Source organism: Rhinolophus sinicus, linkage group LG06 (genome assembly GCF_036562045.2).
Source record: "Rhinolophus sinicus isolate RSC01 linkage group LG06, ASM3656204v1, whole genome shotgun sequence".
Lineage (NCBI taxonomy): Eukaryota > Metazoa > Chordata > Mammalia > Chiroptera > Rhinolophidae > Rhinolophus > Rhinolophus sinicus.
This window is the reverse complement of record NC_133756.1, coordinates 75,408,344-75,431,368: the sequence shown is the minus strand read 5'-3', so window position 1 is coordinate 75,431,368 and position 23,025 is coordinate 75,408,344. Positions and strand designations below refer to the sequence as shown.

The 23,025-nt window shown below is 40.6% G+C and overlaps 2 protein-coding genes across 9 annotated transcripts in view; both read left to right on the top strand.

The window, feature by feature from the left end:
- Positions 1-9,726, top strand: part of RIPK1 (receptor interacting serine/threonine kinase 1) — a 44,343-nt gene extending 34,617 nt beyond the window's left edge. For 5 of the 6 annotated variants that reach the window (XM_019752385.2, XM_074335288.1, XM_019752384.2 and 2 more), the window contains 4 exons: positions 2,273-2,363; positions 3,237-3,806; positions 5,006-5,158; positions 6,221-9,726. In XM_019752385.2, coding sequence (XP_019607944.2) covers positions 2,273-2,363; positions 3,237-3,806; positions 5,006-5,158; positions 6,221-6,507 — 1,101 coding nt within the window. In that variant the 3' untranslated portion in view covers positions 6,508-9,726. The remainder of the gene's footprint in view (positions 1-2,272; positions 2,364-3,236; positions 3,807-5,005; positions 5,159-6,220) is intronic. The other variant, XM_019752386.2, reaches the window with a different exon arrangement.
- A 1,317-nt stretch (positions 9,727-11,043) lies between these two features.
- The window catches only part of BPHL (biphenyl hydrolase like), a 38,005-nt gene continuing 26,023 nt past the window's right edge, over positions 11,044-23,025 (top strand). The window contains exons 1-5 of one of the 3 annotated variants that reach the window (XM_019752369.2): positions 11,044-11,406; positions 13,055-13,172; positions 14,552-14,588; positions 18,933-19,036; positions 22,739-22,905. In XM_019752369.2, coding sequence (XP_019607928.2) covers positions 11,059-11,406; positions 13,055-13,172; positions 14,552-14,588; positions 18,933-19,036; positions 22,739-22,905 — 774 coding nt within the window. In that variant the 5' untranslated portion in view covers positions 11,044-11,058. Of the gene's footprint in view, positions 11,407-13,054; positions 13,173-14,551; positions 14,589-15,430; positions 15,517-18,932; positions 19,037-22,738; positions 22,906-23,025 lie in introns of those variants that run through there. The other 2 variants (XM_019752370.2, XM_074335291.1) reach the window with 2 other exon arrangements.

Below are 23,025 nucleotides of genomic sequence, written 5' to 3'. Positions count from 1 at the left end.
GATATGGAAAGATTTTCAAAACCTATTAGTGAGAAATTAAGTCAAAACAATACTTAGACTGTGATCCTTTTGATCTTAAAATATATGCACATTTGTATACTTCCAGAATATATATGCAAATACCTAGAGAGACTAAAAGGATGCACAACATCCTCTGGATAAAGATTACCTCTAAGGAATGAAAGAGTGCGAGTTGGAAGGAACAACTTTACAGTATTCCCCTGTATGATTCTGCACAGTTTGAGTCTTTTAAAAGGAATTTGTACTTATATATTTTGTGTAATAAAAAATAACTATGAAAAGAAAACAATTGCTTTTATAAAATTAAAATAGCTTAAAAATGCTTATCATGTTAAATAAAAAGCAATATACAAAATGCTACAAACTATGTACATAATTAATACCCTGTCACTCTCCCCCAAATCACTCATATGTTCATTCAGTGAATATTTTTGACCACCTATGTAGCAGGCAATCTGTTGGGAGCAAAATGCAAATATGACTAGGAAAAAAAACTTAAAGAAAATACCAAAATGTTAATTTTTTTCCTTTGAATAAAGGCACTATGTGTATGTTTCTTTTAAAATAAATTCCCTACATTTTCTATATTTTTTATAATGAGTAGTATTACTTTTATAGGTGAAAAACTTTTTATTATTATTATTGTGGTAAAAGATACATAATATAAAATTTACCATCTCAACCATTTTTAAGTGTAAAATTCAGTGGCATTAAGTACATTTACATTTTTGTGCAACCATTGCCAGTATCTATTTCCATCTTTTTTAATCCAAAACAGAAACTTTGTACCCATTAAACAACAACTATCCTTTCCTTTCTCTCCCCAGCCCATGGCAACCTCTATTCTACTTTCTGTCTCTATGAATTTGCCTATTCTAGGTACATCATAGACGTGGGATCGTACATCATTTGTCATTTTGCATTTAGCATATTTCATTTAGCATGTTTTCAAGGTTCATCCATTTTGTAGCATGTATCAGAACTTTATCCCTCTTTAAGGATAAATAATATTCCATTGTATGTATATATCACACTTTGATTATTCATTCAGCTGTTGGTGGATACTTGGCTTGCTTCCACCTTTTATCTATAACTAATAATTCTGTATACCAATGAACATTGGTATAGAAGTTACCTTTTTGAGTCCCTGTTTTCAGTTCTTTTAGGTATATACCCAGCAGTGGGATTGTTGGATTGTATGATAATTCTATGTTTAACTTTTTGAGGAACCATCAAACTGTTTTCCATAATGGCTACACCATTTTATATTCCCACCATCAATGCTCAAGGGTTCCAGTTTTTCTGTTCTCACCAACACTTCATTTTCTGTTTTTTTTTTTTTTTTCTAATAATAGCCATTCTAATGAGTGTGAAGTGGTATATATATCTTATGGTGGGTTTGATTTGCATTTCCTAATGGCTAATGAAGTTAAGCATCTTTTCATGTATTTATTGGCCATTTGTATATCTTCTTTGGAGAAGTGTCTGTTTAAGTCCTTTGCCCATTTTTGAATTGGGTTGTTTTTGTTGTTGAATTGTAAAAATTCTTTATATAATCAGGGTATTCATCCCTTATTAGATATATATGATTTGTTAATATTTTTTTCCCTTTTGTCAATGGGTTGTCTTTTCACTCTCTTGATAGTGTCCTTTGATGCACCGAAGGTTTTAATTTTGATGTAGGCCAGTTTACTTTTATTTTGTTGCCTATGCTTTTGGTGCCAATGTCCAAATCCAATGTCTTGAAGCTTCCCCCAATGTTTTCTTCTAATAGTTATATAGTTTTACCTCTTAAGTTTAAGTCTTTGATCTGCTTTGAGTTAATTTTTGTATATGTTGAAAGGTATGGCTCTAACTTCATTCTTTTACATGTGGAAATTCAGTGTACCACCATTGAATGGTCTTGGCACTCTTGTCGAAAAACAATTGACCATTTATGCAAAGGTTCATTTCTAGGTTCTCTGTTATGTTTCATTGGTCTATATGTGTATCCTTAGGCCACACCATACTGTTTTGATTACTGTAGCTTTGTAGTGAGTTTTGAAATCAGAAGTGTGGGCCCTCCAACTTGTTCTTCTTTTTAAAGATTGTTTGGCTATTTGGGAAAAATGTTTTACTTTAACAAAATAGTTAGGGCTTGTAAGAGCTATATGAAATGTCTACCTTCTGAAAAGATTCATTCTTCTTGTAATAATTTTCTGGAGCTGTTTCTGCTGTTTACTAAAGTGTGTATCTATGCTCTTTATTATAGAAAGAGAATCCTGACCAAAAGGAAATGGTGAAGAGAATGCAGTCTCTCCAAATGGATTGTGTAGCAATACCTCCAAGCAGGTCAAATTCAGGTAGCTTCTACTGTGATCGAAAAATATATTTGTTCACTTATTTGTTTGCTTATTCATTCACTCTATTCTAAAATACTATTCACAACCATATGAGAAACAAGAAACTATAAAATTTAACACCTACCTTAAAGGAATTTATGATATATTTTGGAGTCAAGATTCATATATTTGAAGTATTAAGTAACATTGAGTTCACCAAAATCATACAGTATCCTGAATATAAGAGTGCTCATATATCTAATAGGGAGAAAGTGATGGTTCAGGAAAAAGAAGAGGGCATACAAGGGAGCAGAGTCCTTGACAAGGTCAGGAATGACTAGATCCAGAATACAAGTAGAGAGGTTGGTCTCAGATTCAAGCAGGGATACTTTTTCTCCTTAGAACAAAAGGGAAGGCAGAACGTAGGATGTGGAAGCCACTTATTAGCTATCTGTTCTGGGGCAAATCACTTAACCTCTTAAACCTCATCCATCAAATCATAATTACTCCTATTCTTATAGGGCTTCTAAAGAATGAAAGAAAACCCATGAAATGTGATTAGCACAAACCTACTGCTCTTATTTTCCAACCCTGCATCACACCAAGGAGACAGCCACCTTCTCTGCTGCAACATAAGTCCCTTTCTTCCATGGTCATTCCTACGACACCACTTTTCCGTTGCTTATTATAATTTCCCTAGTGCTCTCTCACTGCCAGTCAGGGGCTCCTACTTACTACATATTAAAGAAAAGGGCCATCTAGTAAATACTTTTTACTTGTTTTCAAAGTTTTCAGTATGTTACTCTGAGATACAGATTCATTATGGGGCTCAGGTTTCATTTTACTTTTTAATATTTTATGAAGCTTTCTCCAATGTCAATCATTTCTTCTCAGCCACCGAACAGCCCAGTTCTCTACACAGTTCACAGGGACTCAGGATGGGTCCTGTGGAGGAGTCCTGGTTTGCTTCTTTCCCAGAGCACCAGCAGGAGGAAAATGAGCTCAGCCTGCAGAATAAACTCCAGGAAGAAGCCAACTACCATCTTTTTGGCAGCCGCATGGACAGGCAGACAAAAGAGCAACCCAGACAGAATGTGGCTTACAATAGAGATGAGGAAAGGAGACGAAGGGTCTCCCATGACCCTTTTGCACAGCCGAGACCTTATGAGAATGTTCAGAAGCCAGGAATAAAAGGCCATGCTCCTACCAGTACAACCAGTCAAAGTAATGCAGTACACCAACCAACGGGGCTGACCAGCCAACCCCATGTACTGTACTGGAACAATGCATCATTTGGTACACATGGTTTTGGAACAAGACCATTAGATGTACAAACAGTAGGTTCCAGAGTTTGGTGTGGGCCAAATCCAAGCCAAATGCCAAGCCTGCATAAAGCTCCAGTGCCTGAGACCACCGTACTAGGAAACACACCCACCATTCCATTCGTCTCCTTTCCATCAAGAGGTAAACAGGCCTTTCAGTCACAATCTTATCTTTTTTTATTTTTTCTGAAAATAAAACAGCCATTAGCTCTTTTGTTGTCTATAGGTAACAAAGGGTAAGTTGTTCAGAGTCTTCAGCGGCCAGATGCAACTTGCCACCATGGAATAGTCCATCAGACCACTTGGCCTGGGCATATTTCAGTTTGGGTATTTGCTGTTGCCGAAAATGTTGGTTTACAGGTTCTTGTAACTGGTAGGCATCTTCCACTCTAGTTGGATCACAACATCCCATTATACCCAATCTCTGAGGCAAGTGAAAGTATTTACTTGTATTCTTTTACTTGCTTGCAGTTTTCTGATGGTAAGAAATGACCTGAATATTTTTATTATATAGGCCAAAGACTACCATTTGTGATGAAAACCACATTGTCCACCATCATCCATCTCTAGAACTCTTTTTATCTTCCCAAAATGAAACTGTACTCATTAGACAATAACTCCCCATTCTCCTTTCTCTTCCCAGCCCCTGGCAATTGATGTTCTACTTTCTGTGACCATGAATTTAATTACTATAGGTACTTCATATAAGTGGAATCACATAGTATTTTTGTCCTTTTGTGTCTGGCTTACTTCTCTTAGCACAATGTCCTAAAGGTTCATCCATGTTGCAGCATGTGTCAGAATTTCCTTCCTTCTTAAGGCTGAATAATATTCCATTATATGTATATGTCATATTTTGTTTATCCATTCATCTGTTGATGGACATTTGAGTGGCTTCTACTTTTTGGCTATTGTGAATAATGCTGCTATGAGCATGGCTATATAAATACCTGTCTGAGACCCTGCTTTCACTACTTTGGGGTATATACTCAGATGTGGAATTACTGGATCATATGGTAATTCTATTTTTAATTTTTGGAGGAGCACCATACTGTTTTCCACAGTGGCTATACCACTTTGTATTCCAACCAATAGCGCACAAGGGTTCCAATTTCTCTACATCCTTGTCAACATTTATTATTTTCTGTTTTTTTGATAGTAGTCATCCTAATGAATGTGAGGTTGTTCAGCCATATTTTAAAAAATAAAATTTTACAGGGTGGCGTAGGATAAATAATTTAACTTAAACATTTGGATTAAAGCCCTTGCCCATTACCATGTTGTATTTTTTATCTTGCTTTCATTTTAGATGTACTTACTTGTGTATTTCTCTCTACTCAGATGAGTCTGTAAAATGTTCCATATACAACAGTACCGGCGTTCAGATTGGAGACAATAATTTTATGGATGTTGGTGGAATGAGTTTGCCATTACTGGACAGCACATACATGAACTTGAAAGAAGAGCCAGCTTCTAAGTATCTAGATATTTTTGGTAATATGCCCTTTAAGGACCCATTGTCTAGCAACCTTGAACTTTTCTTATTTGTTGAGAGGGATGTAGTGGAATCCTAAAATCCCTCTGATTATTCTCCCTGAAAGTCTCATGGTTCCTCTGTAAAATATGTCTGTAACTTCCATATAATTCCCTTGTAATTTATGTTTAATATGGGGATAATTACAATATCTAATTCATAGATAATTCTCCCAGAGAGGTATGAAATTTGGCAAATAATCTTGGGAGGTTTTTGGATTGCTAACGTCTAATGGTGATGATAAAAGCTGCATTGTAGGGAGCTGAGGAAAGAAGGCGAGTTGAGGGGGCAAAAATGAGGGATCTTTTTCCTTATATTCAGCTTATTGAGGTAGGGTGAGGATCAAAGAATATGGTTTGTTTCTGGTGGTTAGTTTATACTTTTGTTTCCTTTTACTATTTTTACAAAGGCCGAAGTGGAAGAAAGCAGTAGGAAAAAAGAGGTTTTGGAGAAGAGAGGACAGCAGTTGGGGCAGGGAAGGGATGAGTCTGAAAATAGACCTTGAAGCATATATAGATGCCTCGTCCCTTAAAAGATGAGGGAAGGCATTGTAATTGATAGGTTCATACCTGATGGTCTTATAAGTTTCCTTATAAGAGGAAAGTGAACTGTTGGGTGAATGGGGACCAGGAGTTGAGTGACCTTAACTCTGGACAGATATAAGTGGAAAATGCACAAAAGGAACAAAAATGGTGTTTTCCCTCTTTACATCAGAAAGATCTAATGTGAACAGGGCTGCTGGCTAAGGTTGTATAAAATAGCCTAGTAGTCAGGCAGGGGTTTTGTTCCCGAAGCCATCAGCTGTGGCTCAGAGATGTATCTGCTAGGAGGAAGAGGTTCCCAATTTCACAAAGACTCCAGTGGGCTAGTAGGCATGTAAAGTGTCATCCAATGAATCAACAACTATATAAGAAGTTATCTTTTTCACTGTACTCAAGGTTATTCACTGTATACAGGTTTTTGAAGCTAGAATATTCAAATGGGTTACAGCATGATGTCTCCTTTTCTTCTCTTTCTGGCAGATAACACCACTAGTCTGACTGATAAACACCTGGACCCAGTCAGGGACAATCTGGGAAAGAGCTGGAAAAGATGCGCCCGTAAACTGGGCTTCACTGAATCTCAGATTGATGAAATTGACCATGACTATGAGCGAGATGGATTAAAAGAAAAGGTTTACCAGATGCTCCAAAAGTGGCTGATGAGGGAAGGCAGTAAGGGGGCCACAGTGGGAAAGCTGGCCTATTCTCTCTACCAATGTTCAAGAATAGACCTTCTGAACTCTTTGATACATGTGAGCCAAAACTAAGTCTGGAAGGGGCTTTGGCAGCATAAAGTGAAGTCCTCACTTGGTGAGTCATCCACTGGAAGTATGCTGCCTCAGATTATCCAGAATTCTTTCCTCACTGATATGGGGAATGGGAAAGAAATCTACGGCAGACAACCGACTAAACAGGAAGATTTATTAATGGCCAGCCCCAATCAAAAAAGAAGCCTAATTGGGTTTTGAAAGGGAAAGAAGAGATATTTAAGGAAGATCATTTTCTTTTTGTTCATCCCATAACCTTCAATTACGCTGTTCATTCAGTTTCCTGGAATTTTATTTGAGTGGTGGAAAAAAAACAACAACTCAGAGAATATAAACTAAATCAACTTTCTTATCTGGTGCTCTCTTCTCCACATAAGCTCCTGTTATAACCGAAGTACATAAAAATTCCAAGTTCTGTTTAAATATGTTTTTTTGTATCACAAGCACAGTTCATTATAGGGTCCGTTAACTTCAGCATCAAAATGCTGTGTCAATCACTATGGGCTTCAAGAATTGCATGCACTCTCTACTCCATAAATTAACTGAAGGGATTTTAAGGAATATTAAGAAAGGGAAAACAAAAATAGATAACAAAAATATCAGAATTTTCCAAGCAGTTGTTGCAAGAAATTGCTACTAACTGTGACAACTACAAAAATTCTTGATGAAATTATAGGTTCTTCCCTAGCATTCTGATACTTTATGCACTTTCCCGACCTGTGTGCCTTGAACAGAGAGCAGGTATGCAGGGAGTACGACCCCCACCCCTATGATGGGAGCCTCAGGACTGATCACTGCTGAACAACTTCCCAGGGTGCTGCAGAAATATTTTCATTTGTTTTCTGCGAGCTGTGATATAAAAAAAGGACAGCTTCGGAATCTGGTAATTGTGCACTCAACCTTTCAAAGCCCATGTGAAACTCAGGAATGACTGAAGAAACTGGAAGACTAAAGCTAACCGAGTCACCCAGCATCACTGCCGGCACTTAACAGAGAGGGCATGTCATGGTGCTTAGCCCTCCCCAGAGGGAAGGAAAGAAGGGTGCAGTGTGGTCAATCTGGCGGTCAGAAAAGATTCTAGTGTCTGGGGTGTTGATAACAGTATTGTTGGTTCTGATTCTAAATGTCCTCCGGCCCCAGCAGATACACACATACAGCCCTGTAGTGGGACTGTAAGGCAGAATTTCTCAGCCTCAGCACTATTAACATCTTGGGCTGGATAATTCTTTGTTGTGGGGACTGTCCTGTGCATTGTAGGATGTTTGGAAGCAATCCTGGCCTCTACCCGCTAGATGCCAGTAGCGCTCTTCTCCCCCTCCTCCCATTCCCAGTGGGACAAACAAAAATGTCTCTAGATATTGCTAGATGTTTCCTGGAAGGGGAAGATTGCCCCAGTTGAGAAGGGCACTACTATAAAGTAAGAATCTCAGTTCTCTTACCCACGCATATTCAGGCTCAATACTTAGCTGCCACATAGCATTGCACCACATATGAATATACAAAAAGGAAAACTGGAGGGGGAAAGGTCCCAGGCTTTGCTAGCCAGGGGTTGGATGATTTCTTTCTTAAATGTATCCCTGTACCTCTGTCCTAACAGTGTTCTAAAATATCTAAATTCTGAAGATATTGAATGATCAATTTTAAGAGGCAAAAATGGAAAGTATTTTAATCGACTTTTTGAAAGTAAAATTTTGTACTTTAAATATAAGCCATTGAAATGATGGGTGTTTGTATAAATGAGACAGTTTGGGATTCTCTACTGCGACTTGACCACTTAGGTTGGCAGTTCCTGTACATACTCCCCTCCCACCCACCTGCTATTACTGGCAGGAGAGAGGAAGCTGATGGTAAAAAGAGAAGTTTGGGGAGCAATTTTGTCTCTCAGGGCAAAAGCTCACTGTCCTGAACCTGTAGCACTGCTGTCCTTTAAACATGGCTCAGAGGCCTTGCCTTTAGACTCCACTCTAAAAACATGGCTGAAAAGAGCTAAATTTATATCTGAGGAGTTTCAGTACAAGGCCCAAGCACCACAGAAACTAATCTTGGGCAGAAACTAATTAAGTGAGATGACACAGACTACAAAATGAGAAAGAAAAGTGTCCATACTTGGTTCCAAAAAAGATACTCAGACCCTCAGCTTACTACTGGTAAGACCCACTTCCTGCTCTGTCTTGCTTGGCAGGTTTCTCCCTTGTTGCTATGGTCATCATCTTTGGGTCGTAATAATTTGCTTCATAATATGAAGTTAGGACTTCAGGAACAAGAAAAGGAGTTCTTTCTCACAAAATGTTTTAAATAGTATTTTACTGAACATTTTAATGTGTGTTATTTATAGAGAACAGTTTTCCTAATTATAATAATGTAAATAAAATAGGTGTTCATATGATCAAGATTTCAGAGGCCTCTGATCACAAAGAAAGCACTGCAGGGCTAGTGCTCCAACGGTGAATTCTGTAACGTGTAGTAATCCACGTACAGGGCTTTGCAATGAAGCAGGCTTCAATTCTCCTCTACCGCCCTTCACCTGTACATCTGGGGCCTGCTTCCTAACCGCCTCAGCCTCCACTTCCTCATCTGTAGAGAGGGCAGTAGTACCTAAGATTGGTGTGAGGATTTAAGTAAGATAATGCATCATAAGGTGCTGGCATAAAAGTAGTAGTTATTTTTACTTGTAAATATCCTTACACACCACTCACTGGTACTTTTATTTCTATGGCATCAATTCCCAGGAGTAGGAATGGCGGGGGAGGGGCACAGGATATATACTTTAAATTTGAAAGAACCTGCCAGATTATCTTCTGAAACAAGAACAGTAATTTCTTTTCTACAGACAGTGTATGAGGAATCCACTCCAGTAGTTATTTTTTAAACTGCACATTTGTGTTACACATAAAGAACTAGTTCTTAAGTGTGTACTTAAAAATAAATTGTGATTGACATAGGTAACCTAAAACCTCACCGTGCTACCATTTTGCTTACCAGTAGGATAACTAATGTTAAAATTGTACAGACAATTATTTTTAACCCTCATCATCTCTGACAAGAAATCCCACTCAATATTTCAGAGAAAAATAAGGAAATCTTGACTCCACCTAAGATTTGTGAAAGTCAAATGATAGTAGTCAGCTGAAATATATATTTCTCTTTCCTTCTATGCAGGAAATTTGATGTGATAGATTTATGTTGAAAGTAGAATAAAAATAATTTTTGCATATTCCATATTTAAGCCAAACCTGCCTTTACTACTCAAGAAACTCCAATGGGCCATTGAGGACACTGCAGGTTAACAGAACTTCCTATGGCTGTAACACTTAAAAGCACTGTGCATACAGGACTATTACAATGGAAGAGTCTCTTGAAGGAGAAATAATGAAATATGCAAGGAAACTGTTATCATCTCAAATAATTCAAGTCAAGGCTAAACAGTAGCCATGAATCTGCTCATTATTTCCAGTTAAGGTAAAGCAGAATGGTAGTCAGAATTAAAGGGGTAGTTTTTTGTGTGTGCACTGAATCAATTGCAGATGTTTACAACCTTTTTAAAGCTTGAATTATATGGTTGAAGAAGAAAAAATTTAATTGTAAAATACACATAATAATTTGTCATCATAATCATTTTTAAGTGTACAGGTCAGTAGCAGTAAGTACATTCCCACTGCGGTGCTACCATCACATCATCCTTCTTCAGACTTTCTCATTTTGCAAAACTGAAACTGTACCCATTAAACACTAACCACAGTCCCTGACAACCACCATTCTACTTTCTATCTCTATGAATTTCACTACTCTAGGTACCTCATATTCGTATAAGCGGAATCATCCAGTATTTGTCCTTTTGTGACAGGCTTATTCCACTGAGAATATCCTCAACGTTCACCCGTATTGTAGCATGTCAATTTCCTTTTTTAACACACAGTGATATTCCATTACATGCAGACACATTTTATTTATACTTGAATCCATTGGTAGACTGTTGGGTTGCTTCCACGTTTTGGCTATTAGGAATTAATGCTTCTATGAACATGAGTGTGTATAAATATTAGTTTGAAACCGTTTTCAATTCTTTTGGGTATATACCCAGAAGTGGTATTGCTGAATCATAAGGTACTTCTGTTTAATTTTTTTAGTAACTGCTATACTATCTTCCACAGCCACTACACCACTTTATATTCCTATTAACTGCAATTTCTCCACATCCTAACCAACACATTAAAAAAAATTTTTTTATAATAGCCATTCCAATGGGTGTCAGGTAGTAGGAAGAAAAAAAAATTAAATCCCATCTGTTGAAACAAATGCACGTCCCACCTTAGAGCCAGACAAGAAAGCCCCCTTTTCCACCTACCCCACTTGAGCCCCGCCTGCCCCCCACTCCAGGGCGATAAGGTGTGTGTGTGTGTGTGTGTGTGTGTGTGTGTGTGTGTGTGTGTGTTGGGGGCGGGGAGGTGTCCTCGCCTCCCTGAACCACCAGGTTACCCCGCATGGGTGGAGGCGAGGCAGAGCCAACGGGGAGGTGCTCCTCCGGAGCTAGACCTGGAACCCCAAGAGAAGATGAGCTGTGCCCGGGGTCCGTGGGATCACGAGTCGAGCCTTCGTCAGGGATCAGCAAGAACCCGGCGGGCCACTGGGCCAAGTACTCCGGCGGAGGGCGGCGAGCGAACGGCTGCCAGAACCGCGAGCTTCCGCGGGACAACCGGCGCATGCGCGCTCCCACGCGGCGAGGGCCGCGAGGGCCCAGCGCGACCTGGAGGGCTCACTGCCTGCGTGCTGCGCGCTGGCGCCGCCTGGGTCTACGATGGGGGCGCTGGGCAACCGCGGCGCGCTGCGGCTTCGGTTTCTCCTTTCCGCGCTGAAGTCGGAGATCTACGGTCCCTTCGCCCGACCCGCGGCCACTTTCGGGTAATGGCTCCCCGCTCCCCTCCGGGAGCCCCCGCGTCCACATACGCGCGCTCACTTGGGAGGGGAGAGGAAATCCCGGGAGAGGCGGGCGCTGGCGGGGCGGCCTGGAGAGGAGCCGTGGGCGCAGCCTCGCCCACCTCTGGCCGTTTAAGTCGAGACCTCGAACCCCGCGAGGTGGTTGCGCGGGCGGCGGTGGCGCTGACCTCTGCCTCTGCTGCTCTGATGCTTAGCAATTCAGCCATCATGGACTTCGGTTCTGTGACGCTGGAGCCTTGAAGGATTTGGGCCGTGGAATCCAATCCCTTCATCATGCAGACGAAAGAAACCCAGGGAGGAAATGTAATTTGCTTTGTCACAGACACACTCATGACAGACTAAAACCTCAAACCCCTTACTGTTAGTCCGTTGCCCTGCCCCGTCTCCTCATACCTTCAGGGCAATAATCTCTTGTGTGTCCTATAAAAAACCAGCCTGAGAATGTCTGTGACGTATTAGCTCTTATAGCCACGGTTCCCAAGCCCCGGAGTCTTCTCTTTGCTGATCTCGAACTTTAATGTGTAGAAGATCATCTTGGGAACTGGCAAAATTCAAATTCCTGGGCCTGATTCCCAGAGGTTCTGATGTAGTAGGTCTGTGGAGATGCCCAAAAATCTGCCTTTTCCTCTTCTGACATCCCCTGGCGCACACACACTTTGAGATAAACCAACAACAACAAACACTAATCTTAGACCCACTGTCTTAAAAATGGGGCCCTTGGTTCCAAGAGATAGTAGGCAGAAAATGTGGATAGAGCATCATGAAGCTTGTTCTGCCTTATTCCCTGCACACCTACATACACACAGACATACTCAAAGCATGTATGCAATTAACCGTTGATTGGTAAATTCCATTCATGACTGGGAAGAAAAGTCAAATGCTAGATTGGTACCTGGCATTTATAGCTTCACTTTATCTAATGTGGAAACTTCCCATTTGAAAACTTAATTTAGAAGGAGAAAGGAGGAAAAGTCTGACATTTTTATATTGTGATTGGCTAGTTCTTAAGTTTTATATTTGATTTAGGTTCTTTTTTTATTAGATCTTTTCAGATTTTCAGGACTATTTTGATACAGATGGAAAAATATGTCAATGTCTGTAGCAATGTAAATCAACACTGAAAAATTGCAATTTTTCCAGTTTCCTATTCGTAGAAAGGGTTTGAAATAGTTACTGTGATTGTACCAATATCAAAATTACAATAGATTATTTAATGATTGCAGGAAGTCCCCATCATTAGCAGTGCAAATCCTTCTTCCTAAAATATCTTTGGAAAACAGGTTTGTCTAGATTTTGAACTGCCATTTTATAAACGCAGTTGCAAATAGGTAGGACATGTACTCGGAAAACAAACAGTAGTATTGGTTAATCCTTAAAGAAGGCTGCAGTCCAATGAAGTAGGTACAGGCACTCCTGTAAAACCTTTGCTTCAGAACAGCCAGTGCCCAACCTACCCTGAAGTTGTATTCCAAAAATTTGTTTGTGAATCTTGTTTGGAACACTAACTCTTCTTATTTCATTGTCTGTAAAATGGTTTGTTCCAGGGCGAGGTCAAAAAAGCCTTTTCTACCTGGAATTGTATGTTACGTACAGTTTCTATATTAATTTACAGAGCCTAACAACCTGCCTAAAAGAAAAATATTTTCCAAGTTCAATCTTGGGATGCTCTGCCAGTGAATCCAGACTCTCCTCCCCCTGGCGCCCATCTCCACTTCTGTCTGGCAGTCAGGGTGAGTGTGGCCCCAGTGCAGGAGCCCTGTAGGGGACTCTCTTCAGCTATGAGGTTACAGACTAAGCGTGGCCTCTGGCATTCAGATGACCACATTGCTACTTCCTAGCTGCATGAGTATGAACGTGCCTTGCAGAATTGTTCTCCACGCCGCATGCCTTGCAGAATTGTTCTGAGAATTTGAGACAATGAATGTAATAGGCCTGGGACATAATAAGAATTAAGTAATTAGTAGGTAAAATTAGTAGTGACACAAATATGAATAAATAATAATACAATGTAGAAAAGTTGTAAAAATATGTCATCAAAATTCACGTAAGTTGGGGATAGATTTATTGTAGCTAGTGGTTACTTTGGAAAACATATACAAAAGAAATAGTTAAACATAAGGTAAAGCGACTGTGTAGGACTTTCAAAGTGAAGATGTATCTTATTAATAGCCCCCATTTTTATTTTCAAGTAATGTGTGAAAGTGCCAAAAGTTCTGCTGCAAAGTCAGATGCTCATCTTGATTTTGCACTTCCTACTGTGTTTGCCCGAAAATAAGACCTAGCCGGACAATCAGCTCTAATGTGTCTTTTGGAAAAAAAATTAATATAAGACTGTGGGGACAGAGTCCCAGAGAGCAGTTTCCAGGCTATTAGCCTTGCGTGTGGGGGTGCTGGCTCTGGTGGTGATTGGCCGTTGGCTGTAGCCGGTTGGCCAATTGGCTGCTGATGTAACTGCCGTGACTGCGTTGGTTGGTTGGCTGGTTGGCAGGCAGAAAAGTGGATGGCAGATTGTGGATCGTGTGGATCGTGTGGATCCTATGTCATGTGTCTCACCCAGCCTCCAGCGAGAATATAGTGGTATGAACACCCTATCTATGGCTCCGTGGGTGTTCCTTTTTGGCCTCACCATGTCCTGTGTTCTTATGTGGGGAGCGGGAGCTGAGACCCGGCATGACACCCTGCATGACAAAGACCCAGTCTTATATTATGTAAGACCCGGTCTTGTATGATAATAAAGTAAGACTAGGTCTTATATTAATTTTTGCTCCAAAAGACGCATTAGAGCTGATTATCTGGTTAGGTCTTATTTTCGGGGAAACACGGTAGTAGAGTGACGGGGCAGATTACCTAAACTCTCCAATTCTCAGGTTCCTCAGTGGTAAAATGAGATTAAGTATAATGTGCATCACATAGCAAACTGAGTGAGATGAGATAAACTCTTAGCAGAGTGCATTATTTAGTTTAATAATTAAACTAAATGTTAGTTTTAGTTTAACTATTTGTCCCAAACTGTTACAGTCATGCCTTCCCCTACAGTAAACTCTCCTTTGAGGGGAGCAGTTTATCCCTCTCAATGAACTCCTTCCCTTTCTCAAAATTGCCTGTCTAGTCTCCCAGAAAAAAATGGAGTCAAGGAAAAATATGAGGTGAGACATAGGCTCTTCTACTGAGCGTGCCTTCCTATAGGCTGTTTTCTAAAGGGATACGGAATTTTTTCTCTAAGAAATTAATTCAGTACAGTCATTCTTAACCTGGGTTACCTATTGGAATCTCGAGGATTTTAAAAAATACAGATACCTGGATCCCATCCCAGAAATGTTGATTTAGTATAGCCTGGATATCCAGAAGTTTAAGTTTGCCAGAGAAGAAGAAACAAATTAATTATAATAATAATTAAAATTTATTAGGCACTTAAATAAAAAGTTTGCCAGATGATTCAAATCTAAGTTTGAACCCCACTGATACAGTGAGGGGCAGGAAATGCTCTCGTGAAAAGGAGGTCAGTGGGCAGCTGTGGGGACAGAGTCCTGAGCCAGTCTTATGTGGAAAGGTGCTGGCTCGAGTAGTAGATGGCCATCAGCTGTAACCGGTTAGCCATTAGCCCCTGATATACCTGCCGTGGCTGCGCAGGATTGGTTGGTTGGCAGAGAAGTGGACGGCAGGTTGCAGATCATGTGGCTCCTGCTTCCTGTGTCTCCAACCCAGCCGCCAGCGAAAATGTAGTGGTATGACTCCCCTGTCTATGGCTCCGTGGGTGTTCCTTTTTGGCCTCACCATGTCCCACGTTCTTATGTGGGGAGCGGGACCAGAGACCCCGCATGACACCCTGCATGACACATGGTGAACTTGGGGTTTGCTGCCTACACCCCCAGGGTCTCCTTACCCCGTGCTTCTCTGTCATAGTACTTGACAAGCTGCATCGTACCTGCTGGTTGCAGGTTTAATTATCTGTCTTCCCTGCCAGCCTCCAAGCAACATGGAACACCCAGACAAACAGTAGGGTCTTGGCATTTTGGAAAGTACATGCCAGGGCTCCACCCGTTACTGAATGATGGCCTGCCAGGATTGTCCTAGGCAGGTACATTTTTAACTCTCGAAGGGTAATTCTAATGAACACACCTGCTTAAGAACACCTGGGTTAGAGAAGGCATTATTAGGAGGGAGAAGGTGGAAAAGACAAATTGACAGCCCAAGGGAAAGGGATTCATTTTCTTCTTTAAATGTTCTGAAGTTTTCTATCTTTCTTCCTACATGAGAGTTGGGAAATTTTGGTACCTTGAACGTAGTCCAGGTAATAAGTACGTCAGGGCCGTTCAAGTCCTGGTCTCTGCAGGTGATTTTCTTTCCCCGTGCATATAGCAGTTTATCTGAGGCCTGCCTGCTGTCTGAGGGGCCCCTTCATTACCTGGAGAAAAAAATGCTATACCCATTTCCATTATATTTATGTGAAAATAAATCATTTAGTAACTTTTTAAAATAAAACTTTTTTTCTTATGTTTGAAATTGATTTGCACTTAGTTTGCTTTTTTTTTTTTTTTTAATTGGGGAATATTGGGGAACAGTGTGCTTTTTCAGGGCCCATCAGCTCCAAGTCCAGTCGCCGTTTTCAATCTAGTTGCAGGGGGTGCAGCTCACCATCCCGGCAACCTTTTTGTTGAGACCTCACACTCTAACCAACCGAGCCATCTGGCTGCCTGTCTGGAAGCTCAGCAGCAGCTCGTTGTCTTCAGTCTAGTTGTGGAGGGCGCAGCTCACTGGCCCATGTAGAAATCTAACCGACAACACTGTTGTTCAGAGCTCACGCTCTACCCATCTGGCTGCCCGAACCACACTTGATTTACTTTTGTTCATACACAGTCTTCTTTTCTGTTTTCCCAAACTGGAGACTGATGAAAGGTTTGGGCAGCCTCCAGAAACCCTAAGGGATTGGCTGATGTGATAATGGCAGGTGCTTCTGCTGTGATGACATGCAGGATGTTGATGACAAAGCACTAGGGACATTTTCATTCCCTTTAGCCTACCTGCAAACCCCTTCACTATTTAGGCTCAAAAAAATATGCTCCCTCTTTGCCCCCACGCTCCTTCCAGGCCTTGTCCCTTGCTCCTGGGCCTCTGATCACACTATTTCTTCTAGAAGCACCCTTCCTACAATCTTGGAAGTTCACCTCAAATGTTACTTTCTCACTCTTCTCCAACCCTGATGTGATCTCTCTGTCTCTCTAAAGCCACCTTCAGAACCTTCTGCCTTAGAAGGTTGCCATTATGCCCACTTCTAGACCATCTGGTTTTATTTCTACGTTCTTATCAGGCAACCAAAAGAATATGGGTTGGGGATAATAAAAAAGAAATTTGAAATGGGAAATCAAAACACAGATACAGGAAAGTGCAGAGGGAAATTAAATTTTTTTGTGGAAGAGACTGGAGAATTATCATGAAAGCTGAAGGAAAGGAAGCCTGTGTAAACCAGTGCCCTAGGCTGGCTCCTGGGCCCCTGGAGAGATGCGGACGGCAACACCCAGTCAGTCATGAAAACCCACTGGCTTGGACCTTGAGAAAGTGGGTAGGGTGGCGGTGAGGTTCCTCTTACTGTACATAATATTCTCACTGTACAAAATGATTTCTATGAACATGCCCTTGATGCTGCCAGAAGGGGAGCCCCTCAGAAACCTTTAGGGCCCGAGGAGTACTAAGGGTACGCATCATCTCTGACATGAGCTGTGCAAACACTAGTCTACTGGGGAGCTGCGTCCTTCCTGGTGAACAGGACATACTGGTAACTTGCTCCAACCCTGCGCCTCAAGCTCTTCCTTCTTCAGTTAACCTACCCCTCCCTGAGGCTTTGCAGGTGAATCTCTGTCTTCATCTTTTCTTTTACTTTGAGCAAACCAAACATGTCACTAAACAAATGTTTGCTGAAATGAACTGTTATTATTAGAGTATTATTCGCTGTTATCTTGTTCCTAGAGCCATCTTAACAATAAAAATGAATTACTCAGAGGAATAGAACAGTAATAAGTAACTTGGCAGTGTCATTATGACATTAGCATTGCTCAGTGGCTTTATTGCTCCTCCCATAATATTTCTGCAGATAATGAGCTTATAGTTATGTCAAGCCTTATTACTGCCCAATTCTGTCATATATTCCTAGAAATTGTGTGTTGTTTAAGACTTGATGTACCTGTGTTCAACACATTTGTTCCAGCATCTGTCCTGGCATGCCATAATGTCTCCCTCCTGTCACCCAGCCATCTGGGAAATTGGTGGGGATGCCGTTAGAGCTTGATGCAGGGCCTTGTGTATGCTCTTTTGCTGTATATCCTGGCATAGTTATCCCAGAGCTTCTGGGACAGCAGCTGAGTAGGTTCATCAGAACAGAACACCTGGAATAGTACACGTGTCAGTCTGTCAGAACAGACCCTGACAGTAATCTTGGCCTGAGTCCCTTTTTGTGCCAAACATGTGCAGTTAGATGCTGCATCATGGGAGGTCTTGGGCCAAGGAGGGTCGGTAGCAGGGAGAAGGCTCATGAGATGAGAGAGCTTATTGACCTGGCTATACCATGTTTCCCCCAAAATAAGACCTAGCCAGACAATCAGCTCTAATGCATCTTTTGGAACAAAAATTAATATAAAACCTGGTTTTAATGTAATATAAGACTGGGTCTTAGATGATATAATAGAAGACCCAGTCTTATTTTAATATAAGACCAGGTCTTAGATTATAATATAATACAATACCAGATCTTATATAATATAATAGAAGACTGGGTCTTATATTAATTTTTGCTCCAAAACATGCATTAGAGCTGATGGTCTGGCTAGGTCTTATTTTCGGGGAAACACAGTGTTTAGCAATCAACACAAATATTTCAACTTCCTAAAAACCAGTCTGACCATATCCGTGTGGACAGACATTCCTAAGTAGAGCCCCTCTGTAGGTGGCTAGAGAATGTGAGAAGCCATATGCCTAGACAGCCTGGAGATCAAGGCCTTCCCTGTGGACCCCTGAGACCAGGCTCATCCTTGGGAATGCTGCTAAGGCAGGTGCAGGTCAAGGTAAGGTGGCTCCTCTAGACCTACTAAGGTCCAGGTGACGTCCCAGGGTCTGTGATGCTGATGCTCACCCTCACATTCCATTGTATGGAGCTCCTGTGTCGGCCTGCGCTTTGGCGCCATTGGCTTCCCGCTCCCCAGCCATGTGCCCATGGGCCTGAATGGCCATGGATTTGCGGAAGCCTCTCAGTACTTCTGCAGGGTAAGCCCTGAGCTGGTGCTGTAGGATATTCAAACATGAAGGCAATCCACATCTGCAGGCTAGTAAGGAACATACAAACCCATGTCCTTTTTAGGTTTGGAAAACTGATGCATAAATCAAAATAATCCAAGAAACCTGAGAAGGGTACTGGAGCTGACTCGTGTATAAAAGGGCAGTTTGGTCGTATTACATTGGCAGACCTAAACAATAATTTTCCTTTGGTGTTTCTCTTCTAGCACCTCGGTAACCTCTGCCAAAGTTGCTGTGAATGGCATCCACTTACATTATCAGCAGACGGGAGAGGGCGACCACGCAGTCCTGCTGCTTCCTGGAATGTTGGGTCTGGAAGATTTTAATGGAATGCTCTTGCCTACTGTGTAGCCCACGATGCTTTCACATAGTAGTTGCTAAATACCGATTGTTAATTGTAGTGCTTTGCTGAAATGCTTTAAGTAATATTTGCTACAGTCCACTTTAGGTGATATAGATAGATAACTTTCTGCTATATGTATTTTTGTATTCCTTTAAATACCTTGATTTTCTCATGCAAGTACACTGGGTAGTTAGTAGTCTGTACTTTGGGAAGATGACAGGGGTCAAGGAAAGCGGTGTGGGTAGAAGGGATGGGTGAAGGAAGAAGATGAGTGGGTGACCATCCATTCCAGTTTGCCTGCAATCAAGGGGTACCAGGATGCGAGCTCAGTGCTGAAAGACGGATTGATCGCCCTGTTGTGGTTGACTGTGTGTCCAATAAAAACAAGAGCTAAGAACAAAACTGATGAGTTTAAAGGCTTTTTGAAGTGGGACTGCAGACTGGTACAGCCGCTATGGAAGGCAGTGTGGAGGTTCCTCAAAAAATGAAGCATAGAATTACCATATGACCCAGCAATCCCTCTCCTGGGTATCTACCCAAAAAATCTGAAAACATTTATCCATAAAGACATGTGTGCTCCAATGTTCATTGCAGCTTTATTTACAGTGTCCAGGACAAGGAAACAACCAAAATGTCCTTCGATAGATGAATGGATAAGGAAGTTGTGGTATATATACACAATGGAATACTATTGGGCTGTAAGAAAAGATGATATAGGACCATTTGTGACAACATGGATGGATCTTGAGATTATAATGCTAAGCAAAATAAGTCAGAAAAAGTAGAGAACCATATGATTTCATTGATATGTGGTATATAAAACTGAAAACAAAAGAACAAGACAAACAAATGAAGGAACAAAAACTCATACACATAGACAATAGGGATTACCAGAGGGGGCAGGGGTCTCTAGAAGAGGGTAAAATGGGTCTAATATATGGTGATGGACACACAATGGGTGGTGAACACACAATGTGAGATATTGTATTACAGAATTGTACACCTGAAATCTATGTAACTTTACTAACAATTGTCACCCCAATAAACTTTAATTAAAAAGAATTACTTTAAGGAACAGTTACGAGTGTATGATACTTGAGACAGAAACACATCAACACTGGTTGCCTGTGGAGAGGGGGACTGGGTGCTGGGGACAAGGGTTTGGGAGAGAGAATCTCACTGTTTGACTTCTTGATTTTTGAATAAGGTTTTACATCAACAAAAAAAGTGTCAAAAAAATTTTTTTATACCTGGATAATGATTGCAATGCTGAAATAATGGAAATCCAAGCTGGTAAACTGTTCATTGCTTTTATAGATAACTGGCTGTACATCAGCCATGGGGGTAAATGTCCTCCATCACAATAGCTTAAAGGTAAAAAGGTACTAATTACTATCTGCACAAGGATACCTCAATAGCTATGATGGTACCAATCAGCGGAGGCTCAGTCAAGTGGAACATCAAGTAATTGAAAAATTTCAGGAGAAAGAAGCAAATCATAAGGAAATAAGTACATATTGGGGTTATTTAAACAAAACAATACTAAAACCCTTAACACTGAATTTGAGAAGTCCTGGGATCACTGGAAAAATTTCCCCTGGGCTTTCTGCATCTACACTACTTATCTGTAAAATGAGATCGAGATCCAGCTAGCTTTATGATGCTCCACTCATACCAATTTAATTTTGATTTTCTTTTTTTTAAATTAAAGTTTATTGGGGTGACAATTGTTAGTAAAATTACATAGATTTCAGGTGTACAATTCTGTAATACATCATCTATATCTCACATTGTGTGTTCACTACCCAGAGTCGGTTCTCTTTCCATCACCATATATTAGACCCTGTTTACCCTCTTCTAGAGCCCCCATCCCCCTTTACCCTCTGGTAACCCCTAAACTATTGTCTATGTCTATGAATTTTTGTTCCTTCATTTGTTTGTCTTGTTCTTTTGTTTTCAGTTTTGTATACCACATGTCAGTGAAATCATATGGCTCTCTATGTTTTCTATCTGACTTTCGTTTAGCATTATAATCTCAAGATCCATCCATGTTGTCACAAATGGTCCTATTTCATCTTTTCTTACCATCGAATAGTATTCCATTGTGTATATATACCACAACTTCTTTATCCATTCATCTATCGAAGGACATTTTGATTGTTTCCATGTCTTGGCCACCATAAATAAAGCTGCAGTGAACATTGGAACACACATGTCTTTATGGATAAATGTTTTCAGATTTTTTGGGTAGATACCCAGGAGAGGGATTGCTGGGTCATATGGTAATTCTATTCTGAATTTTTTGAGGAACCTCCACACTGCCTTCCATAACGGCTGTACCAGTCTGCATTCCCACCAACAGTGTATGAGGGTTCCTTTTTCTCCACAGCCTCTCCCAACACTTGTTACTATTTGTCTTGTTGATGATAGCCATTCTGACTGGGGTGAGGTGATATCTCATTGTGGTTTTTATTTACATTTCTCTGGTGATTAGTGAAAATAATTTTTTAAGGTTCCAGTATTCTTTGCACTGGTCTTCAAATGTATATGTGTGTACCAGAAAGCAAGTGTTATTATTTCTGAAGTTGGTCTTGAGATAGACTGTTCCCTTTTCCTGCCTTCTTACCTGCCCCTCCAGTTCAGGGACCATAAGAGAACCTTCAAATGTCAGAGCAGTAGACATGAGTTTGAAATCCATTTATGTTTTTGGTTTGGGTTTTCTGAATTATTTACCTGATGTTGAGATAGGTATATCTTGTCAGGAACAGTGATGGTCCTTGATAATGGTTAAAGATGGTACACCATTTTGAGAGACATTTTCTAATAATAGCTAGCTTATTAAGCAAGATGTTTAGTACCCATGTGTGGCCTGAGCTAGGAGTGTTCAGAAACCAAGGAGACCTTGAAAATAAAGTGCTGACTTGCCCCTGGACTGGATTCCTTGAGAGTCTGGCCTTGCACACTGCGTGCAGTGGATGTGAGCCCGTGGGCAGGCTGGGCACTGCCAGTCGAGTCCACTCCCGGCTTCTTAATATACGCCGTTTTGTAATGTTTTACTGAAATAAACTAATTGGATTTCTTTTTCTACACCCTGCCCTCCCCCCTCATTTCTGTGTTTAGTTTTATGATTTCTAGTTATAACCCCCACCCCCCAAAATCTAAAGGGCTATTCACATTAACTTAGTAAAAAAAAAATCTGGCATTTTAGAATCCTGCTTTGAATAACTTGGACCAAATACCATAAATTTGTTCAGATATTGGGATCTCTCGCTTATAACAGTCATTTTTTAAAAAAAAGAAAGAAAAAACGAACCAGAAACATATCTATTCTTGTGAAGTATAATGAATTCTTTTTAATTTTTTTTTTATTTAAGGAAGATTAAGCTGAAAAGGTACCAAAAGTTCAGGATTCTAATAATAATAAAGGACCAAATGAAGAATGAGGGCGTCCGTCTTTTCAAAGTAGCCACCAGGGGGAGATAAGAGGCAGCTCTGAACTCCAGGAAACGAAGTCTTTCTTTGCAAGGCCCCTTTGCTGATTACATTCTGATGTCTAACTTGGAGTAAACTAGTTACTTTGTTTTAATTTTGTAATTATTTCTGCTTTTACAATAATATGTTTGAAATAATGAACGCATTCACCTGAATTAACCAAGTGGCTGTTTTTAGGATGTGGAGAGACTGATTTTGGACCTCAGATTAAGAACCTGAATAAGCAGCTCTTCACAGTGGTTGCCTGGGATCCTCGAGGATATGGACATTCCAGACCCCCAGATCGAGATTACCCCGTGGATTTTTTTGAAAGGGATGCAAAAGATGCTGTTGATTTGATGAAGGTGGGTCTCTTAGGGAAAAAAGAGCCCAAGCAAGGGAGAATGGCTGGGCCTGACTTCATTTATTTTGTTTTTGTTTTTTATTTCTACAAGGGTAATACCATGTGATTTCTATAGAAAACT